Here is a 22,500-nt window from a genome sequence, read left to right as displayed (position 1 = left end):
ATGATTTCCGGCCTATTTCAACATGTATTAGCATATACCTGGTTTCTTTAATATACACTTTGTTTTTCCAAAACCACAAACATAGTTGCTGGAATTTCATGTGGAAGTGCTTAAGGGGTTGAAAGTTAACACCTTTGTGAGCCGAGCAGTCTCACAGTTGCTGCTAAACAAAAGCCTCTTTGTAGAAGCTTTCTCGAAATGTTTTCTTAACATGTTCCAAGTAGTTTTAGGCAGGCAACTAAAGTAAACAAGATGTTACCATGATAAAAACACTTGTGAAAACATTACAGACTGCACTTAGTCGTTTCTTTCACATAAACTCCCTTTCGTTTCATCAAAGTTGAATTCACATGAAGCAGATTACCAGCATCACTGCAATGTAGGATTGCAAGATCTCTCCAAAGGTCTGTGTCTCTCTTTCAAAGAATATATTTGATATAAAAATGGTACAGCCACGATTAAGTACATCTAAACCACAAGAATTTTTTTTTAAAAAAACAAAAACCTGGAGGGGTGGAATAAAACCTTACTCGGTCTCCTCCATTTTTTGCCCTGGGTGCCTTGATACCTTGCTGAATAAACCACCCTCCCTCTAGCAGGGATTTCCTGAACGACTTGCCGTCTAAGGGGTATATATTTCAATCTGCAACATTAAACACATGCAAATGAAATCAAGGATATAGTCAATTTTGAAGGAAAGCCGCTCTGTGCTACTAATTGCTCCATTCGTTGCCGCCTGCGAGACGGGCCCTGGTTAACACGCGAGACACGTGTGCACCCTCCAGCCCTCACCTTGCTTCCCGCAGGTTGGCAGAAGGCCATCAGGTCACCCTGGTGAGATTGGACTTGTTTTTGTTTTTGGGCTTGGGGAGTATTCTGGAGCATGCAGGGTGCTACTGTTTCATTAGGCTTAGCAGCAGCCCCTGCTGCTATCAGTTAGCTCTAACTGATACCGCATCACATGATAACCAATGGCTGATGGATTAAAAAAAAAACAAACCAAAAAAAAAACCAACAAAAAAAACCCCCAAACCCACAAAGCTAAAACTGCAACTTATTTCAAAAAGGAATAGGGAAATAAATGCGTACAATAGTCCGTGTATCTGCTGGTTCTGATAAGCATCCTCCTGTTGGCTGTGAGTGAAAGACAACTAGGATCGTTATTTGTACAGTATTTATCTTTGAAATCAAGGGCCCTGTGGTGTACCTCACCTTGGGAACAAACACTACAGAACGATCACAGAAGAGTGTCAAATCTCTGGTTTTGATTTACCAACAGTTATGATATTTCTTCCTCAGGAGGAAAAGAAATGAACCATGTTTTAGACCTGCGAGTCCTTTTTTCTCCCTCAACTGTAGAATCATTTTATTGGCATACGGAGCTTTCATTCCGCATGTAACTTCTCTTTGCTTTTTCTAAGGGGCCTTTTTACCGAGGCAAGTGAAATTAAGCAATGCTCAATTGATACACGGACTGTATTTCACTTGGTAAACAAGAGCTTTTCTCTTGAGGGGATTGTGGAAAAAGCTTCACAGATTATACAAGTATCAGAAAGAAACTTCAAGCATCTACCTGTTATCTTTTCATTGAGTAATGAATTCTGATAAATGACAATATAATTTAAGGACAGATGCTCCACAGGAGACTTGGAAGGCTATGGTCTCATTTTATGAAGCAACACTCACTTTCCAACAGTCTCAATACACTGCTCGGGGACATTCATTTCTGCATTTGTTCTGGGTTAAATATCACTCTGAACAATAAGACTTTGTCTGGACACTGCAGAATTTGGATAATGAGAAAATTTACACGAGCCGATGGGTTTAAGAAAGTCACACAAATTATTTCTGTTGAAAGGTTTCAATGGGGGAAAAAAAACCAGAGTGATGATGAGTGAGTGATAACAAGAACCAGAATTGTTGGCCCTGGGAGTAGATGGAGCTGCTTCAGGTCCAGCCTGGGCTGGGAATGGTCTTCAGGTTATTCCTAACTATTGATTGACCCAAGTATCTTCTCCAGGTGAACTGGTAGACTTGGTCTACTTACTGAAACATCTCCAAAATACCATCTAAATAGCAATCTTGCCTCTACCCATGCAATAAAGGGTTGTTATTTTCTACTCATGGTCACATCAAGCAGCCCCTTGGCTCTGTAAGAAATCTTCCTGAAACCAACAGATCTAATCTGGAACAGGGGACTAGCACAAGAAGCAAAGGTGGCATAATCTGACTTTATGTGACTACACACGTTATTCCAATATCTAAGGCTACCACAGCACCTTTCCCTTGGATTAAGTGCAATAAAAATTAGAATTGTTTTAAAGGTCTAAATGCTATAGTATGGCATATGAATATGAATGAGCTGGCAAGTATGGCAAGATTAGCATTTATTTCACTTAAGTGAACAGGATGAATTAAAAGAAATGAGGCCACCCTTCATGGAAATTTATGACTAGCACCTTCTTATTTTGTAATCCTCTTGTAATGAGAACCTTCTCATTACGGTACCGTTCCTTATTTGTAACATTTGTTTACACTAGGACCAGCGCTGCTCCTACAGAATTCAGGAGGGTTTTGCCAGTGGAAGCAGAACTGTCCCATTCTGTTCTGAGAGCAAAAACCTATCTGATCAACTAACATTATCCAACAAACATCCTCTGCTTGCTGTCACCCTCCACTCCCTCACACAAAAATCCAGGGAACTGCCCCCAAAAGAATAGAGAGAGCTGAACATTTTGGGACTAATTCTAATGACTAATTCATCCTGAAGAATCCCATGTATTTATGTGAGCTAACTTCATGACATCACCACTGGAAACGGGAGCAGAATTTGTCCCTTTGTGCATTTATCATAAACATGGCTTGCACAGTCGGTCTTTCCTGATCTTACAACCAGTCATAGTACTTGAGAAAAGATCAGTGCCTAAACCTTCAAGAACCTGGATGTACCCAAAGCATATGTGTACCTGGTGGTTCTACCCAGACAGAAAACACTTTTGTGATGGCAACACTTTTTGCTCCAGCTTGGAGGGGTGAGGCTGATGGTTAAGCTGTGGAACAGCCATGTGTAAGTTATTAGAGGTCTGTCGGTCCTTCCCTGCATTGGGATGCACGCATTACCACATACTAGTCCATAATGCACTGTTTATGCAACGTGTAAAACTGTGTTCTTTGGCAGCAAGGAAAGGTCTGCAGCAAACTGCAGGGGCCCAATTAATATAATTATAGTTTATTTTTAGTGGCGTAGACTTTGTTCATTAGTTACTTATTTGACATAAATTAAATTTCACGTGATGTTCTGCAATCCTCTGTTCAATTATGGAGTTAACTTAAAACTAAAATTCTAAATTAAAGTGAAATCAAGGTTAAATCAAGGTTGTATTGTTAACATTAGCAATACTGCAACTTAAAAATAATCTAAATAAAGAAAAAAAAGGGCTGCGGAACTGCAAACACTATTTTATAGTAATACACTGAGCAAGACCATACTTCCCCCATGGGGCTAATTTACTATCCCCTGTTAAAACGTTCTTGAGCCTGATCCAAAAGCCACTGAAGTGAAAGGGAGCTCTCTGTTGACTTCAATGGGCTTTGCATCAGGCCCACGGTGAGTGACAGGACACAAAATTTCAGGGCATGCTTTTTGTACAATACAAGTGCCAAAAAAACCATCCTTACTTTAGAAACGACTGGAAGTCTTCACATACTGCTTCACAGCCCGGCCATTTGCATACGCCGTGTCCGTAGAGCGGATGGCTGTGTGAGTGCTCCTCGTGGGATAAACTGGAGGAGAGAAAGGGAAAAGAGAGAAAGTGGCATAACTGAAGGTACCGTGACAATTGATCTTCACAAAGACTCTTAAGAGCAGCCAACAACAGATCCTGAAACACCCCTAACATCTCACGGTACCCACCTGACTCTGCCCATGGTTATTCAAAAGAGAATTAAATACCACTTGCAGCGTGCAACATGTGTCATTCTTACTTAGCTATCCTCCTACATTTCATTCATTAATTAAAAGCTTTGTAAAGATTTTAAATTAACATGGACGGGGGAGAAATCATTTGACAGACCCGCTTAATATCCTGCTTGATATTTTGCTAAGAAATTTATGAACATTGCATATTTACAATCCAACTTCATGAGGAAGAAAAGTCATCTCCATACAGCAGTGTATTCTTGTAACACAATACAACTGGACCTGAGGTATTCCTCGTCACTACAGAAAGAGGAAAAGCACTGAGTTTGCAGCCTTGGCTTTATTTATTATGTTATTTATTTATTTATTATATTTATGTTATTTATTTACTGCAATTTCTTTTTGTGGGGTTTTTTCTGGTCAGGGTTTTGTTGTTTGTTTTTTTTTAAACTCTTACAGACTGTTACTTTGCACAAGTACAGCCCCCTTATGTCCCAGTAAAGAAGATTCTAAGTGTATTTTCATATCCAAAATTCATCATAAAAAAAAGGAACAGTGTAATCAAAGGATTCCTCAGTATGAGGGGTTGGGGGGGGGCTATTAACCTTGGTAAGATTTGGCAGGAATGTCACAGAGCTTTCTAACTACTGACACGAGGGTTAAAGAAAAAAATTCGTACGAGCACGAAGGGGTTAATCCTTCAGCGGGATTCCAATCAATACGTAATGATTTGGCTGCACTGATCCAAGTCATGAGACGCTTTGATCCGGGCCATGTGGTGCTCAGGGAAATGTATCTGTTGCACTAACTGATGAACCATATTCTAAAATATCTTCTTTATTCAACTTCTGCATGGAAACTTCTTAAGTAAAGGAATTATTTTTGCAACAATTTCCATAACCTTAGAGATGACTTTAAAAATAAAATGTCAAAATAATATTGAAAACTCTATTTTATGCTCACAAACATATCTATTTTTCATAGCAAATCTTTTTGCTACAGCATGCCTGTGCTGTATTATCAACTTCAAACATACACAAAGGATATGAACACATACCAGCATCTAGGTGTGGCTTTTATGACTTATTTTATCCTGGATTACAGGTAACATCATGGATAAACGCCTACTTTTTGCCGTTTTACTTTTATACACATGTGTGGAAATGCTGTTTATTCTTGTTCTGTAGTATTATCTGCCTGCATACTATAACAAAATTGTGTTCTTCTATTATTTCTGATGCTCTGGATAGCAAAATCACCAAGGAACATCTCTCTGAGATGTTATCCCAAATGGAAAGCAGTTGCAAGACAAATTCTTGCCCAGATTCTGCCATTTTTTACTTTAGGCCCAACAAGAACCTGAAGATAATTGATGGTGTTTTTTTAAAAATTATTTTTAATTAAAAAAAAAATCAAGAAGGTACAGATCAGACTGGAAAAGGTATTACAAGTTCTACATGAACCTAATTCATTATTTCATTAAGATCTTATTTTTTGTTGTTTATAAATAGTTCTTCAAGCATAATTATATATATGTATGTATGTGTGCAAAGTAATTTCCTAAAAAAAAAAAAACCAAACCCAAAAACCAACAAACCTGTAGGTGAAGAGCCTTAAAAAGGCCTTTTCTAAGAACGAGTATTACACTGGTTTAACTTAATCAGTTTTTTAAAAAAAAACATGCAAGTGGGGAGAACCTCTATCAGTTAAATTTTGAAAGGAACAAAGAGACCAATACATTCCTTGCAAGGAAATTAGAAAATGCTACACCACACCTTTCCTCAGCTGAGCAAGAGGGAGGATGGCTGAAGGAACACCGTCCATCACAGCCAGACAGGCATATGGTCAAATGCCCTCTGTACACATCAGAAAATAATAATTCAGAAAATAATGAGTTTTATCATCTGTTTCCATATCTGAATACAGCACAGGGTGAGAAAGTAGGCTTTCATGTTAACACGCCATTAAATTCCATGAAGACTACATATGAGAGTTACAATTTCAGTCTGTTTGACAGAATCCCCCCAAAAAACTCAGTGTATTCGTTTACATGGTGCACGTTACCCATAGACCAGGATAACTGCAGAAACGCCATGTGATGCCAAGTAAGGAGTCAGTCCCCTGTGGGTTTTAAGCACTGTAAATCTCATTATAATATCAACAGGAGTCACATGGCTTAAACCCCCAGCAGGGTTTTTGAAAGTTTCTCTGTGAGAGCCTAAAGGCCATGGCCAAGTCAACGGAAAGAGCCCTACCGAGATTTGTATTTATTTTTTAAATCCAAGTGCAAATCTCTTTTCTTTCCAGGGAACTTGCACAAGACAAGACAAACTACATAGGACATGATACCCTGGTATTGTGTCCAAAGAAAATGATGGGAATGACCAAGAGAGTATCAAACTGCAAATGATGCTCAGGATGTCAAAGTCTAGCGCTGTTGATAACCAAAAAGACTGGTGTTGACAATAAAGTGGAACTTAAAAGGTCATTTTGCTAACACTCTACGTGTAACATACTTAACACCTACGTAGAGCTTCCACCATCATTCCACAAAGCAGAGCCACTACTGTGACTTACCAAAAATAGACACTTCAAAAAGAAAAAAAACCCTCAGTATTGAAAGACAAACGCAGGCAGCCTCCCTTTCCGAAGGCAGCTACTCCCATCCTGCTCAGGGGGGGTTTCAGCAGCGCCTTTTGGTGACCTTTAAGTGTCAGTATCACATTACTGCTATTTTATCCAGCCCACTTTTGAAGATATTAGAGATCGCCACTTGTTCCCTGATAAAGCCTGAAGAAGCACCTCGAAACAAAACAAAGAGAGGGTTTATACAGAAGCGGATGTCAAGGCACAAAGGATACAGCCAGTGGAAATGAATGGAGAACTCTGTTTAACTGATCTAAGTACTCACTTGGGTTGAGCAAATAGAGGTGGAAAAACGAAGATTTTAATCCAATACATAAACAAACAGCTTTGCGAGCACCGTGCAAACCTATAACCTTAAATTGTTCCAATGATATTTCATTGGCATGCAGGCACAGTTTCTGTAATCTGGATGCATCCTGGGTCTTGCTGCTGGAGACAGACTTTTAGAAGATGTGAGCATTGGCAAGCAGAAGCAAGTTTTAGGTCTGTTTGATTTCTAATGACACATTAGAGTAGGTGTTTGTTTCTGTCACCCTCTCCTTCCCAGGAACGCATATTCATGGTCGGGTACTGGTGATGCAACAGTAGTTAGTGGAAGTGATTTTGTAACAAGACATAATTTTCAAAGAAGTGAAGGAATAAGTGATGTAAAAATCAAGATTATGTGGGGGATTTTTTCTCCTCATAAGGTATTTGCATACAAACTACTTAACACAATAGAATTATTTCCAAATATAATGCAACAGTGCAGCGTTATTACATCGAAGTACAGTAAATAACCCTCTGGCAAAAAAAAAACGTCTTGCAAAAGTCAGCTTATTCATGACATACGACAGAATAACAAAATCCATGTGGGAAGCTGAAAACTGCTCAAGTGTCCATTTATTCTCTGCTCTCCAGCCCAGTTTTCAGTCAGGAGGGGAATAGAGAAGGGCCAGGCACTTCCACAGCTCCTCTGCACTTGCTGCATAGAGGAGAGGAGTTTTCACCTCTACCTTCTTCACCTATGATGTTTTCTAAGCCCAAGGATCTCTGGAAGGTCTGGAAGCAAATTCATCACCTACTCTGACAGGGATGGCTGTCAAAGCTGGTGCTTGCACAGTCCCACTCACCTGGACCACTTCAGCTGTTTAACTTTTGGGATGTATCTGCTGTGCTACAGCAACTCTGAAGAATCACATGATGGGACACAAAACCATGGGAGATAGAGAAATCAGACAACTAAAAAGAGTAAAAATGACAGTACACCCAAAACAGAGACAGAAGCAGACTGGTCACCAGGGGAAGCAGTGACCAAAGCAGGAAAGCTACCTGTGTTGTAGGGTTTAATTCAACCCATCCTTCCTAACTGTGTGAAACTGGGTACCACGGTTCTACACACTGGCAAAAAAGTCATGGGTGGATATAAAAACCATGGAAGTAGAAGCCTCAGTAACAGTACTTCTGCCACACAGTGGACCATATTTTAATATTAATGATGTTGACATACTTCATATTCCACACTCTCTCCTCCACATCTGCTTGGGCCAAGGTTCTCTGCCAAAACACGGGGGGAAGTCAGTGATGTTAGAAGCATCCTTGATTTTCTATTACAGTTACGAAGCATCTGCTCACATTCTAACGGTGCGGAGAACATGCCTGAGCCACCTGCACACTGGAAAATCAATACCACATCTCCCGCTTTCCTCTTGGAAGGGGTTTGAACAGAGCACCCACAGAAACTGCAGAATTGCCTTTTTTAGAAGAAAAAATAAAATATTTCTCAGAGGCAATGGGAAGTGACCTCATCTTTGCCAGCTGCCACAAAACCAATGTCAGTTTATGGTCCAGGCAGGAGCACGGGGCTCAGTCTCACACCACATTGCCCCTCGCTCTGATGTGGATGCCACAGTCATTGAGGCAAAACGCCACAATTTTGGTCCTATATAGGAGAAAAAGAGACATAACTGGGAACCAACACGGGTCTCCTGGATTCGTGACTGCCTGGTGAGCACTAAAGCTCATCGAAAGGCACCGACAGAACAAAGTTGGTGAAAATGTCACAATTCTCTGAGTCAGAAACACTTGCTGTATTTGATTTAAAACCAAAACGGCAGCAGTAATGGTTACATCCTTGTACCAACTGTACTTGAATGCAAGTTCCTGCCTTCGTAACAAAATCAATGGAATAAAGATGTATTTAGCAGTGAAGATGCAGTGGTGCAAATTCCTCTGAACCCTTACTAAGGTGGCTTAGCATCCCTTTCCTCTCTGAACTGTGAATTTAAAAAACCCCCAACAATTAAAATAATAATAATAATTTAAAAAAACAGGAAAAGTATTAAGCCATATGCTGAAATGGACTACTTCTAGATCTTCATGCTTCCACCCAAGCCTCACTAACTGCCTAGAAAGCAGGTAACTGATCTGAACATAATTGTCTGAGCAGGGTAAATGCCTCTCCACTGCTGGATAAAGTTTAGCAGAGGGCTGTGGGGCCTTTGTGAGAGGTGATATTTTATATATGTGGCCAGTGGCAGCTCTTCCTAGAGTTGGCTTGCACATTTTTGGATGCTTTTTAAAGCTGTTTTTCTCCCCTTCCTCATTACTTTAGTCCATGTCCGGACCTTGGAGTAGAAGCAGCTCATGTTTTACATCAAGCCCTATTGGAAGTAACAGGAGTGGTATATTATATTTTAAATGACTACACTAATTTAAGACAAATCAGGTTAAAACTGCAGCCTACAGGCTGAAATCCTGCCTTCTCATCAGTGTGCACTAACCTGTATCCTCATCTAGAAAAACAACAGTCATAGCATTGCTGCTGTGCACCCCGAATCACTGCCCCCCACTCTGCCATCTCTTGTGGCACTACTCTCTAGATCCCCGTCACAAGGAAAGCATCGAAGCATTTGCAGCAAGACTAAGTCAAAGTCTGGCTAACGTTCCCCTTCTCCCCTACCCCCATCCCCACTGCAAAGAGTATAACCAGACTGGATAATTATATGCATCATTTTCTGGTTTTGATCTATGAACTGATGGTTTGGATTATTAATCAACTTTCTGAGCCTCCAGCGCTCTAAAAATACTATGTACTTCTTCCAGTGACACCCCCTCTTCCAACCCTGCAACAGAACTGCCACGGGGCCCGGAGAGTCACTGCCCTACATCCTTTCCTTGGAGGAATTTAACATATTTCTAGACCATTTCAAAGAAATGCCCATTGCAAAAAACCCAGTATTGAATCCATCACTTATCTCAGGTGGAAGTTCCATCCCTGCACTTGAATTAACGAGTTTCTCTACTATTTAAAAGTCCTATTTTTTATTTCAACCTTGTGCCTAGGTACTGTGGTGAAAAGTACATCAAATATACCCAGACGCACATGATTTGAAACGCTGGATTTTAAATTCCAGCACTGCTAACTAATGAGAACAATTTTTTCCTTCTTCTTCTTTGTAGCATCACTTCATGTACTTACATACCATAATCACATCCTCCTAGAGCCTCTATTTTTCCAGGGTGTAGATCTTTAATTCCCTTTAATCTGTCTTCATAGCCTATTCCCTCCAACTCCTTTATCATCCTAGCTGCTCTCCTCTGTATTTGCTCCAGCTCCTCTTTATCCTTTCTGCAAGAGAGTGGCCAATTGTACATCACGCTCTCAATGTGGTTTAACTGGTTCTGCATAAAGTGTAACAGGAAAAGAAGGACTCGGATGCAACACGCGTGTTTATACCTCCCATGACTGCATTTACCTTTTTAACTAACACACGCCACAGCGTCCCACCTTAATTTCCCAACCCCGATTACGCCTCAGCCTTTTCCCACACAACCGATGCTGAGCAGCTGACGTGTCATGTCAAACCAGCAGTTTGGAATTTTTATTTCCTATCTGGGTTCCTTTCTACTTATCCCTGCTAAATCTCATTTTATTCCTCTCTGAACAGCCTCCTAATTTATTCAGATGAAAACGGATTGATTCAGTATCTTAGTTTAATTAGGAAAAAAATGTGATCCTACCACTTTCTTGGGTTTTGGGGTTGTTTTCAGTGTTTTTTTGTTGATTTTTTTTTTTAAACTGACGTTCAGCACAGCAGTCCCATCCCTCTTACACATCCAATTTGTATGGCAGAGGGAGGTGGCAATGGCAAGGCTTTGGCCCTGATTCAGCAACGCTTTTAAGAACACGCGCGAGTTTAAAAACACAGGATTAGACCTTGGACTTCACTGAGACCGAGGTGTAAAATTACAAACGTACATATATACTTTGTAAAAAGATCCTGTTTGCCAATCTTATTTTACCGTAATTTATATTCTGTTGTTACATTTAAATTTACAGGAAAAGAAAACACTGAGAAACAAGATCTATTCTTGTTTAACAAAATTCTATTCTGTTACGTTTAGAGCTGAGGCAAGTCTTTCACCCTTATATAAACCAGGGATACGTCAACAAATATGATTAACACTGATTATTCACATCAGTATTTTTCACCCCTGTCCCACAGGCACAACCAAACCCGCACAGAAGGTGACTGTCACATCACATACAGCCCAGCAGTTCGCTGGGTGAGCCTTCACCCACCACACACGCCTGCAGCAGTGAGGAAAGTGCCCTTTGGGAAATGTTTATAAAAAAATAATTAAGATAAATAATGACTCCAAGGGAGAAATACAGTTAAAGCATTGGATTCTCTCTGCCACATGCTTTCCCTCTGAAGAATGGTATTTTAAAAAGCACTAAAATGGAGAGGACACAAGCCTACTTCCCCAGGGAAGCATGCTGAATCATACAGGTAGTGTAAATATCATATGCTGCTGCAGGTGCTAGGCATCTCTTTGTTTGTGTTTACTAAAAGGCATAACAAATAGTCACACTAAAACAGAACAACATTTGGCATTGGAATGATAGATACCAGAGCAGCCATAAATCATGTTCACTTGTTTATAGTAGAACCGCTGTGCGATGCTGTGACACCTCAGCCTTCCTTTTTTTAGGGAGACCCTTTGCTGTGATTTGCCTCTTTTAGGGGTGGCCACCAGCTCCTGGCTGGGCAGCATCACAAGGCATGGTACTAAGGGGCTCAGCACCCTTCCCGAGTACAGCACAGTCAAGAAAATCCGTGCAACAGCACCAAAAAAAGAAAAAAAAGAGTAAAAAGAAAAAAAAAAAGTAGTAAGAAACAGACTTGCGTGACCTATATGGCCAGCTAACATCGTTTACAGCTTTGCAACCTCTGAGTTAATTCACAGTATAAACAAGGAGGAAAATGTTTCTTCCGAGCAAGACTTCCTGTAAACTGTTCATTAGAGCGGCGCTGGGCGCGGGGCTGGTGCACCTGCTGATTAACCATGAGCTCCAAGAATAAACAAAAACCCAAGCCAGGGAGATTGTTCTGGAATTCGCTCAGAGCTGATTTTTCTTCCCCTATGTTATAAATTGGATTCTACAATAAAACAAACAGCAGAACATAGGTTGCCGAGAGTTAAAATCTACTTTTTACACTACATTGACCACAGCACCCACAGGCACAGCTACAATGTCTTTCTATGAATGGGACAGATTGCCATATGGATGCAGACACTGAACAAGCTGTACAACTCCTGGCGACAAGTGCCTAGGGGACTGTCCTATATTAGCACCACCTGTGCTGTGGAAATTGTGCTCTGTGTATGAAATGGTATTTAGGGGCCCATCATGATGTTATTTTTGAGTACACACAAAAAGGAAAATTACAGTTAAAAGAATTCACTGGCTAGCGGATCTGTTGCTCAGTTCCCGAGATCGTTTCCCAAAGGAATAGTTATCTGCTTTATTCACGCAGCCTAAAATGACAAGCTGCAACACATATCAGCAGTTTCCCTGCCTGGGCTTATACCATCGTTTTAAGGAGAAGAATATACTTTATAATATACATATGTCTTTCCTGATCACACAGAAGAAATCACAACCCTGTCACCTTACAAACATCAGCTCTATGGAAAAACACTCCGTGGCATTACACAGAAGTTGCTCCAGCAGCAAGCAATGCAACATACATTTTCCTTGGGCTCTTTCCCCTGCCCCTCAATGTGCAGCAGGTAGAGCCACACACCCCTGCTACCAAATTTCAATGTGCATCTCACTACTTTGAAAATATAACCCTGTCTTACTGACAAAAACCAAGCTCCAGATTAGCACAAATGTCAAGGGAGGGAGCAGAAGGGAAAAGGGGTTTGAGCAGTACCTAGCTGCTCTACAAAAAGAGATCCCCCCTCTCTCCAAACTGCAAGAAAAAAAAGGATGCCAAGAAAAAGAAAAGTAAAATAAATTGAATTAAAGAAAAACAGTTGTAAAGTGAACATTACAACCTGGGAAAAATGATGTCATTTTATTGAGAAACTCATTTTTTTCCATTAAACCATAGTGAAACGGATAAAGTTTATACAGCTTAATGGTGGAGTTTTACTTTAAACGCTACTCAATATCTTAGCAGTACAATATAACGTGATATAACAGCTGTCATACTAACTGCTCAATTTTTATTGAGCAGCAGAGAAAACAGTCACACAAAAAAATCACCTAACTTCTCTACTTTTATGGTATATCCAAGGGTGTTTCTTTTCCACTCTCAGGCTGTGATATGCATGATAAAAAAAATAGCACCATTCTTCATTAGCTCCCTGCTCAACTCCTTCGGATAGTCAGATCCCCCGAGCAAATGCTGAGGAAGGACAACTTGCACACAGGAGGAAATAAAAAGAAACAGGAATCCACGGTGCAGTAAAACAAAAACAGGTCCCTTTTTAAGACTACTACATAAACACCTCTAATAAAAGAAGAGGACAAATTTTCATTGGACTTTAAGTATTTAGACAGGAATGTTTTAGTAAAAGTTTAACTGCAAAGTGCATGCAATTAACAGAAAGCCATCAGCTATTTCTCTGGTATGTAAAAATAGCATTAAGCTGTATTAAATGCACGTGTAAGTATCTCACTTGCAAGAAAAGGGAGGAGATATGCAAAGCACTCAGATATCAAACAATGATCTGTTGGCCAGATGGAGGAATAAAACAATACATATGCTAAAATTTGGAAAAGTTCTGTTAGGCGTCTGCCAAGGCTCACCCAATCTATTTTAAGTGATTTTTTGATACATTAGCTTAGTGTTTGGAGTTGTACAACTGATGGTTATTACACGGGACCAGAAAGCAGCGAAGCGTGGGTGTGCAGGAGCTCTGCGACGCTGGCGGAGATGGCCAAGTGTCAAACACAGCACCCTTAGTCGGCAAAGGGCCTCAGCGAGTGATCACAGACCGGTTAACTTTGCACCTTTCGTAGGGAAAAACAAATAAAATAAACTAGAACCAATTTTGCAGGGTTTATTTAGTGAAAAAATTCTTTGAAAAACATGATTTGATTAAAGAGCTCCCGGGCAGAGGGGAGGACCAAGCAGTGTGGTACAACTAATTTAGCAGAAGGTATCTCAAAAAAACCAGGGTGCTGCGGCAGGCGGCAGGTGAGGGCAACGCAAAGGACGCCACACACCCCAATTTGAAAAGCACTAACAATAAAAACTGCCTGATAAGGCTTAAAACTGAAGATTAGCAACTCCAGGTCTGAGTCACGCCTGGTATTTTTTTCAAAGCTGATTACAGAGAAGTGACTCAGATGAGGAGAGCACACAGTAACTGGTGGGGATTTCTTTGGCAGGGGAGCGAGCGCCAAGGGATCAGGTAGCGGGGTGATTTGGGTTGTATTTGCACATAATAAATGCAGATGGCCAGGCCAGCGCCCTGCTCCGGCTGTCGCAGCGTCACCACCACTCAACAGCCCAACTGGCCTCACAATCATCACACCCCTACCAGGTGCAATGAGAAGAAACAGAGCAGCCACGTGGAGAGCAGGATGGTTTATTGGATAGGCAACTGGGTATCCAGGCTCAGCTTAAGTCTCCAGCTCCAAACCAGCTCCACAGTAAGGAAGCTGCGTGGAGGCACCTGAGCTGCTCAGACCACAGGTAACAACATAAGGGTCATGATGAGGTTTGTGTACCTGGAACAGCTAAAGACCTTCTTGGAGGAAAGGCTCCAAGAACATCGGTTTCTTAAGGGAGAATGGATTTGAGGTAACCTAATCTAACAGAACTCTGCTGATGGTAAAGTATAACGAGCTAAAAATCAACGGCATGGAGCAACTGAGAGGAGCCGACACGGATGAGCAGATTTGATGCTGGCACCAGTGCAGAACGAATGCCAGGGACTACGCGGAGAGACAGGCCAAGAGAGGATCCGGCCCTGGGAGCATATGGACTGCAGGCTGAACTGTTTCATCCCGAGCATTAATAATGGACCAAAGTCTGTAATTCTTAATTGTGCTGAATCCTAATGCCCTCATCTAAGGGCCTTGGGATTCTGATGGAGGATCAGCTGGCATGGAAGATAACAACAGTAAAACACAACACATTAAGCCTAACCAGCAGATCAATGGTCTGCCACGCCGTTCCTCTCACTTCCCTTCAGAGCTCTCTCCAAACTCCTTCCTCCTGTGATGCTGGCAAGAAAAAGTAATTTAAAAATCCCCTTGTTTATTCCATCTATTTTTTTTTAATGAGATGGGTGCTTGCTTATGTAGAAGGACAAGACTCAAGCATGGTTGGAAAGGGTATAAAAACAGGAAGGGACAAACATGGGATTACTGGCAGATGGAGAAAGGTCTCTTGGCCATGTAGCCTTTTACCTCCAACTCTTCACCTTGCCTCTTGCAAACAGATGGGCTTCCTAAATGATCAGATCTTACACCTTCATTAACTCATATGTTTACATACAGGCTCCATCCTCAGGTCACTGTTGCAGTCAATACAGACCAGTGCCAGGGGACGGGACCAGCAGGCAGGTGCCCACAGCAACCCCAGACCTCCCAGTTCAAGCCCAAGCCAGAGCAACCTCCGCTCACCACAAAGCGCTGCTGAATTCTGCACCCTTCTGCTTTCCCAAACCTCCCCACATGGGGAATATTCCCAAACACACAGGTTTCGGGATGCCCACTGCTCATCAGGTCATAAAGTCAGGAGTCACCTAAAGCAACCGAGCATCCACCTGCTTTGTTTTGCTGTTTCTCTTAAGAAAATCACGTTTTCCCCAAATAAGATGCAGTGGAACAAGACAGAAAGCGGGTACTGTCCTTGACATTTCAAAGCACAGCAGATGTACTTAACTCTCTCCTGTTATTTATTTATTTACTTGTGCAGAGAAAATGCTTGTTACTGAAGAAACCCAAACGCTGATAAGATGATGAGAGGTTTGCATGCTGTTTGATGGTCTCACTTTCGCTTATCCTGAGTGAATACAAGTATCTATAACTAAATATTTCCCTTAGGGTACTGATGACTGAGGTATGTTTATTGCATTGAGTGAATTTATATATATAATCAGCACAATAAACATTATTAAATTGTCTGAGTAAAATCAAAGCATGAAACACACAGTCAGTGCTGAATTCTAATGATGCTGAATGCCCATGATTGCATGGGGAAAGGATCTTAACAAGCCTTGATTTGAGCTTTGGCATCCGCCTCACAAATCACACGAAATGTTCTCTCTTTAATAGTGCTGAATATTGATAAATGTCTCTGCACGGCACAACAGGGAAGTTGGTCTCTATTGGCAATCTTTACCAAAGTGTGTTTTTTCCTTCTCTACACTCAAGGGTTTACCCTGAATGATTTAATTATAATTTTCCTTGTGTAAGACAAATTAAAGAGGAGAGTAGGAGTGTCATGCCAAAGCAGATTATTTATCTCCTTAACAGATTGCTGTGCACCAAACCCCAGAGCTGCTACTGCTGCTACTTACAGAAACTGGGCGAAATGTGGGACAAAAGCGTAGATGTAATATACATTTAAAGCCCAAATGAATGAAAGCATTAACCCATTATTTATAGCTGGAGTTGTTTCATTCCTGTGAAAGCCATACACACAGAGCACACACAAACCAAGAGCAGCACCACGAAGCTCCCTGGCCCATGCCCCGACGTGGAGGATGCCTCTTGCTTTTCAACATTTTTTTTTTGCTTTTCAAACATCCCAGGGTGACTCTGGCCACCCACATGCAGTTTGGTTCTTTGCCATAAAGGAGAACTTTTGTTGTCACTCAGCTCTGAGCGTGGCGGTCCCACGCAGTTGCAGTGTGGCCAGTGTCACCAGTGACACGAGAGCTGCGTCCTTGCAGCCTGCACAGGACTAAAGCTTCGCCCATGGCACGGCAAAGCGTGGGCATGCTGAGGAGTCAATGACTGTTTCTCCTGTCATTTTAAACTCCTTGTTTATCATCAAAACGTGTTTTTACCCAAGACACACAGCAGAGCTGCTGCTTGCCCAATGACTTCTACGCAGGTGCCGCTGCAGTCTGCTGAGTGCCTCCTGTCTCACAGGTCTCAAGCAGCTTCATAACCTGACCTGTGTGATCAGGAACCCTTTAAAAAAACCATCCTGAACTACCCCAGTGACGTGTGCCAGAGATGACAGCGATGACAGTAACTCCCACTTAACCAGCTTGCCTCTTGCAGCCCACTCCTTCTCAAAAGCCCAAGAGGCGTGGAGGGGGGATAGCTTTACAGCCCACCCTAAAAGTTAATGTTACCTGTATATGATTATTTATTGCTGCCGGGCACTCGTTATGATGTGGCTGTGCTTAACTGTTAGGACACTTACAGCTTTTACTATGTGCTTTTTATTGTTGTTTAAATCTAAATAAATAGCTCTTGGTTGTAGCAGACCAAAGCTAACGGCCAGTTGCACAGAGGGTGCAGGAATGAGAGGGAAGAAGCCACAATCCAAAAACCTGCCGTGGCCAGCCCAAGCTGCAGGCTTGTGTGATGGGAGGTGGAAGGGCTGGTGTCTCCCTTGTGAGCCCTTCTGACAGCTCCACCTGACCTGAGCGTGGGCTAGGCACCACCTCCACAAGTCCCCTTGTCTTTGCAAGCTCAGTTATTGTGCGGAACCAGTTGGGTGCAAGAACATACAGGGATTTCACTAGCAGTCTGGCATACTCCTCCTCCCACCAGACCCATGATCTTTTCTAATCTTACACTTTGCAATCAAAAAATTACCAAAACCCTGCTCATGCCTGTGCTCTCTCTTTTCTAAGCACACTAAAATTTCACCTTCTATGAGCTTCCAAATATACATCTGACAGTGAAGCCCAGCCACTCCTTCCTCACTGCTCGCTCACACCCCAAATGCCCTGCCTGTAGATAAATACCCTTTCAGAAAGGAAACCACCGCAACACATCTCAACAAGAGGAGTTTGTGTGTCACATGAAATCCAGGCAGGCACCACGGAGCCTGATGAGAATGCAACAAAACCCTTAAGTGCATCAGTAGGCATTCTTCTGTGTGTAGTCTCCTGTTCTACTTATGGATAAAGATGTAATTCAATCACTGCAGCAAATGGATGGCGTAAACCTTCAGTGTACCAAACAGAGGCAAAATAAAGCAAAGTCTGTAGCTTTCTTATTTTTATTCCTAAATATACCTACTTTTGTATTTTGATATTGTAGAGAACTCAATAGATATGTAAGGAAAGTATTATGGCAAGCTTTAACAATACAGCTATCAATTCAGCCACTGAGGATTTTAAGCCTTCTAATCTAAAACAATACCATGGCATCACCATGGCATGTTTATGCCTTCCTAATTAATTTATTTGGAACTTTTCTAATAAAAACATATGTATCACCTTGTTGGTAGATCCCAATTGCCTCCAGGCCACAATTACAGGACTCGGACACATGGATTTCCAGTTCTGCTTGACAGTATACACAGAGAAAATTCCTACTTCAGAACAGATTCCTGTATTTCCACTGCATTTCCAACTAAACAGCAATGACATACTGTTTCCTCGGTTAGATCACCATTAGCAGAAAGCACGTGCCTCTGATCAGTAAAAGAAGATCCATTTCACTGCATGGGTTTTTATTTTATATACTCGGTAAGAAAAACATAGATAAAAAATTTATTGAAAAGTCATAAACCCATCTTGTTCAGCTCTATCTGCAGCAAAAAGATAATTTAATTGTTTAATAAACACCAAACTGTTTTTAGTATCCCAGGTAAGTCTTCATGAAAACCACGTCCTTGACACTTACACGCATTATAAATGTATATACTGATGTTCCCCCACATGTCCTTGCAATGGATATAAAATTATGCCTTACACAGACGGAGCAGTTCTTTTCAGCAGTGGTGTGCTCTCCTTTAAAATCTATCTATTCCCAACAGCACTATTTTCTTAATATTAGAAAGATATAAGAGGTATTTATATAGCTTCCCTATCAATCTACTTTCAGACCACCAGAAATATAAACTCTATGGCTTAAAAATTCCATTATCCTCTTTCTAATGAATGAAAGGAGGACAGAAGACAAAGCCATCAGTTTCCATAAAATCCAGCTTTCACTAGTGTCTGCTGGAACATTTCTAAATGGGCAAAGGGACTCTCCTGAATGCAAAGAAGCACTGCCCTCCCCGCTGCACCCACGCTGCTCACGAGCTCTCGGAGACCCTTCCTCCTCCTCCTCTGGCAGCAATGCTGGGGCTGCAGCAGGCGCTGGCACCCACAGCCCCAAGCTCCTGGGACCGTCTATCTCACCATAAGCAAAAGTTATGTTGTTAGACACACCTCAGTGAAATCTGGGGGCGTAAAGAAACAAACCTGCAATAAAGCATCCTTTGGAATAAAGCAGAGCCCGCGCCGAGAAGCACGTCAACAGACAACCCCTGATTTAAAGCACTTCTTTTAACAATGCAAGCCTAGCAAGTATAAATTAACTCACACTTTTAAAAGCCAAACAACACCAGTTAGCTAATTTTATCAGCATTTAAAAAAAAATCCATTTTGTTTTAGAGAAACCTGGTGAACTCAAGCCTATCCTGTCTTGTAAAAGCGGGTAAATAGAGGAAAAAAGGCAAACGTGTTAAATGAGATGGGGCAGTGAAATTTGGCAGAAAAACAGGTGGTAAAACAGCCTCTACTGACCAACAGATTTTTTTTTTTCTCACCTCCAGCCTACAAACCCAAAGCACATCAAGAGTAACACCACCCGTGATGCAAAACTCAAAAAAACAGCTTATGTTCTTCACACTTCCCCCAATATGCTTATCCAACGCACTTCTAATTAGCTAATTGTGCCCACATTGATCCAATTAACAAGCCATAAAGATCTGAACAAAAGGAGCATATTCTGCCCAGTGGAGACTCTATTCAACCACGCCAAAATCAGACAGAGCAAGATGTGAGAGGACAAAACCCAGGCCAAGGCGGTTGGCCAACGCTCCCAACAATTTCGCCATCATTTCGGCACCCTCTTCCGAGATGCTCGCGGGTGGAAACCCCACCAGCACCTACCTCTCCCGTTTAGGAGTGTGGACCGATAGCTGTCCATTAGTTGAGGCGTGTGGGTTGATGATTAAGGAGGTCTTAGACGGCGCGGAGGAGGAGACGCAGGTGGTGGACAGGTCCAGGCTGCTGTGGTTGTTGCTGGCTGCCTCCTCCGCTGTGTGCGAGCTTGTCACTTCCTTCCAGAGCTGCTGCAGTTCTGTTGGAATCATGCCTGAAACAAACAAATTGGATAATTAAATCAATTAACAGCTAATTCGGCCGTCTTCAAACAGTAATTAAATCAAAGAGTCAGTAAACAAAGCCTAGTGTTAGTTTTGTGTGTGTGTGTGAGCGCGTATTTTTGCGTATTTCTTTTTTTTTAAATAACTAAAGGCTGATACAACACTGCACGTCTCTGCTAAATTTTCTGGTGTGACACCTGCAGTACCTGTATTGCAAAATCCAGGGTGGGGGGCAGAAGGGTCTACACAACAGGACACCCACTCCAAATTCCATGTTAATTATTATTATTTTTTGTAATTAAAATTACAGAGGGCCCATTTCCAGAGTCCTTACTCAGGCAGAAATTGCCCAGAGCTCATAGCAAGCTGACAGCAAAGGTGGCCAAGGGCCACTCTGCAGTCAGGTGTGGAGAAATTTAATTTGTTTTTTATATATTATTTACTTTATTTTTTTTTTAAGGAAAGTGAATACTTTCTAACCTGTTTTTAAGAGAAAGGAAGGTCTTAGGAAAAAAAATATTCAGCTTTATTATTATGACAACACGAACCACAATATGACTAATTTTGTGCTTAAGTTTTAAATGATGACAAATAGCTTTGTTATTAAATACAGTTTTTATTAATCACTTTTAGACATAAATTATGAATTCATATTGTCTTCCTGAAATGCTTTTCAAATTTTAACAGTCAAATTGATTATACTATGATTATTTCATTAACACACCTATCTTTCTCATTAATTTTGGTTTCTCAAACTGCTCACTTAATTGATGGATGTGTCTACTGAAAAACTGTATAACTTTCTATACAAGTAACACTATTATTACTGTCATTTCTTAGATCGATGCTAATGAGCCATTGAAAAGTAAAATGAAAACAGAAAATAAGCTTCAAGAAATAATAATAAAAAATAAAATATATATTTTTTTATGGTGCCAAAATGGACAGCAGGTTTAGGACATTGTGGTCAATAAATAAGGCAAGTGGAAACTTTGGGAACTCCAGTGGGCCAGGCTGGAAGGGGAAGGCTGGAAGGGGAGCGTGCGTGTTGGCGTGACACAGGCTCACGCTGAGATCACGCTCTTGGATAAAGCTTATGTTTGTGACATGATCAAATAACTCAAGTTTCTCTCAGTGAAGACTATTTCAATGCTCTTTCAGAGAAGGCCATGGGAAAAAAATTAGCAGTAGGGATGCATCAGTTAAATAATCAGGGGGGAAAAAAATAAAAATAAAAAGAAGCCAGTGTCTGTATGTTTTTAAAGAGGTTTCTCATCACTGTGCTCCCAGATCATCATTTGGATGACTGTTCATTGTTTCAGCGTATTGTAGCACTGGAGCTATCCTAAGGAAACCTGCCATTTTCTGAGTGTACAGCAGCAGCTCACACAGGCATGTATCTCACCAAACCTAAGGTATTGAAATTAAAAAAAAAAAAAAAAAAAAAAGAAGGCAGTATGCATTATATTCATTTGAAACACATAATAAAAAATGCCAAGGTCTAAATTTAATTTATTTTTGTCATTTAGAATACAATGGATAGATAATCATCTCAACGTGATCAGCCAAACATCTTTACTTTGCTAAACTGTTAAAGATTTTAATTATGCTAGCTTTGGAGAGCACTGGTCTAATGAGGCGATAGACTCCAGAGAATCTAAGTGGTTAAGAACTGTGAAATGAGTCTGATAGGATTTTTTTATATTCACCGTGGATCGTTTGCATATCAAAGAGGAGTAAATTATTGCACGACAGACCAATAACCTTCCCCGCCTTTCCGAGAGTAGCATTTAACAAAAACAGTTGGTCTCTGGTAACGGTTCACTACAAAAAAATGCTAAAATCCTTAAGTATCTGCAATTAATATATATTATGAAAGAAGCTTCAATTTATACATTAAGTGATCAGATATTCTTAGGACACATCCGTTTCTCTACCGCCACGTCATTTTCCTTTCATCAGACCCAAATGCCAATTATATTTTGATGGATTTTGTCCCAAATGAGCATTTAGTTATTAGACATATTCAATTATTACTTGTCCCCTGAAATTAAACCTCTGAACAAATTAAACAAAGAAAAAGGTCAGTACACAAGCCTGTGTCCTGTTTTCCTGTATCGGGGCTATTATTTTCAAACACCTTGCGAAGTGACAGTGTGGGATGTATTTTTAGCTAACACGCTTGACAGGACTGTCTGCGCACTAACAATTACCTGTGAGCACGGCTGACCCTTACACCACTGTTTACTCAATTGAAACAATAGTGAATAGACTTGTCTGTTGATGATAACATATTGATATGAGACCATATGAGTCGACACCTATTTTTATTTTCCAGAATAAGCAAATAGGGAA

General features: G+C 41.0%; 1 protein-coding gene across 2 annotated transcripts in view; it reads right to left on the bottom strand.

Moving 5' to 3' along the window:
* Positions 1-22,500, bottom strand: part of FOXP1 (forkhead box P1) — a 73,755-nt gene that overhangs the window by 40,252 nt on the left and 11,003 nt on the right. For both annotated transcript variants that reach the window (XM_010177330.1, XM_010177331.1), the window contains exons 4-5: positions 19,931-20,135; positions 3,679-3,783 (exon numbers count right to left, since the gene is read on the bottom strand). In XM_010177330.1, the coding sequence (XP_010175632.1) occupies positions 3,679-3,783; positions 19,931-20,135 (310 nt within the window). The remainder of the gene's footprint in view (positions 1-3,678; positions 3,784-19,930; positions 20,136-22,500) is intronic.

The sequence above is a fragment of the Antrostomus carolinensis genome, unplaced genomic scaffold (assembly GCF_000700745.2).
Source record: "Antrostomus carolinensis isolate BGI_N321 unplaced genomic scaffold, ASM70074v2 scaffold14061, whole genome shotgun sequence".
Classification (NCBI taxonomy): domain Eukaryota; kingdom Metazoa; phylum Chordata; class Aves; order Caprimulgiformes; family Caprimulgidae; genus Antrostomus; species Antrostomus carolinensis.
Note: the sequence above shows the minus strand (reverse complement) of the source record. Positions and strands in the feature narration are given on the sequence as shown.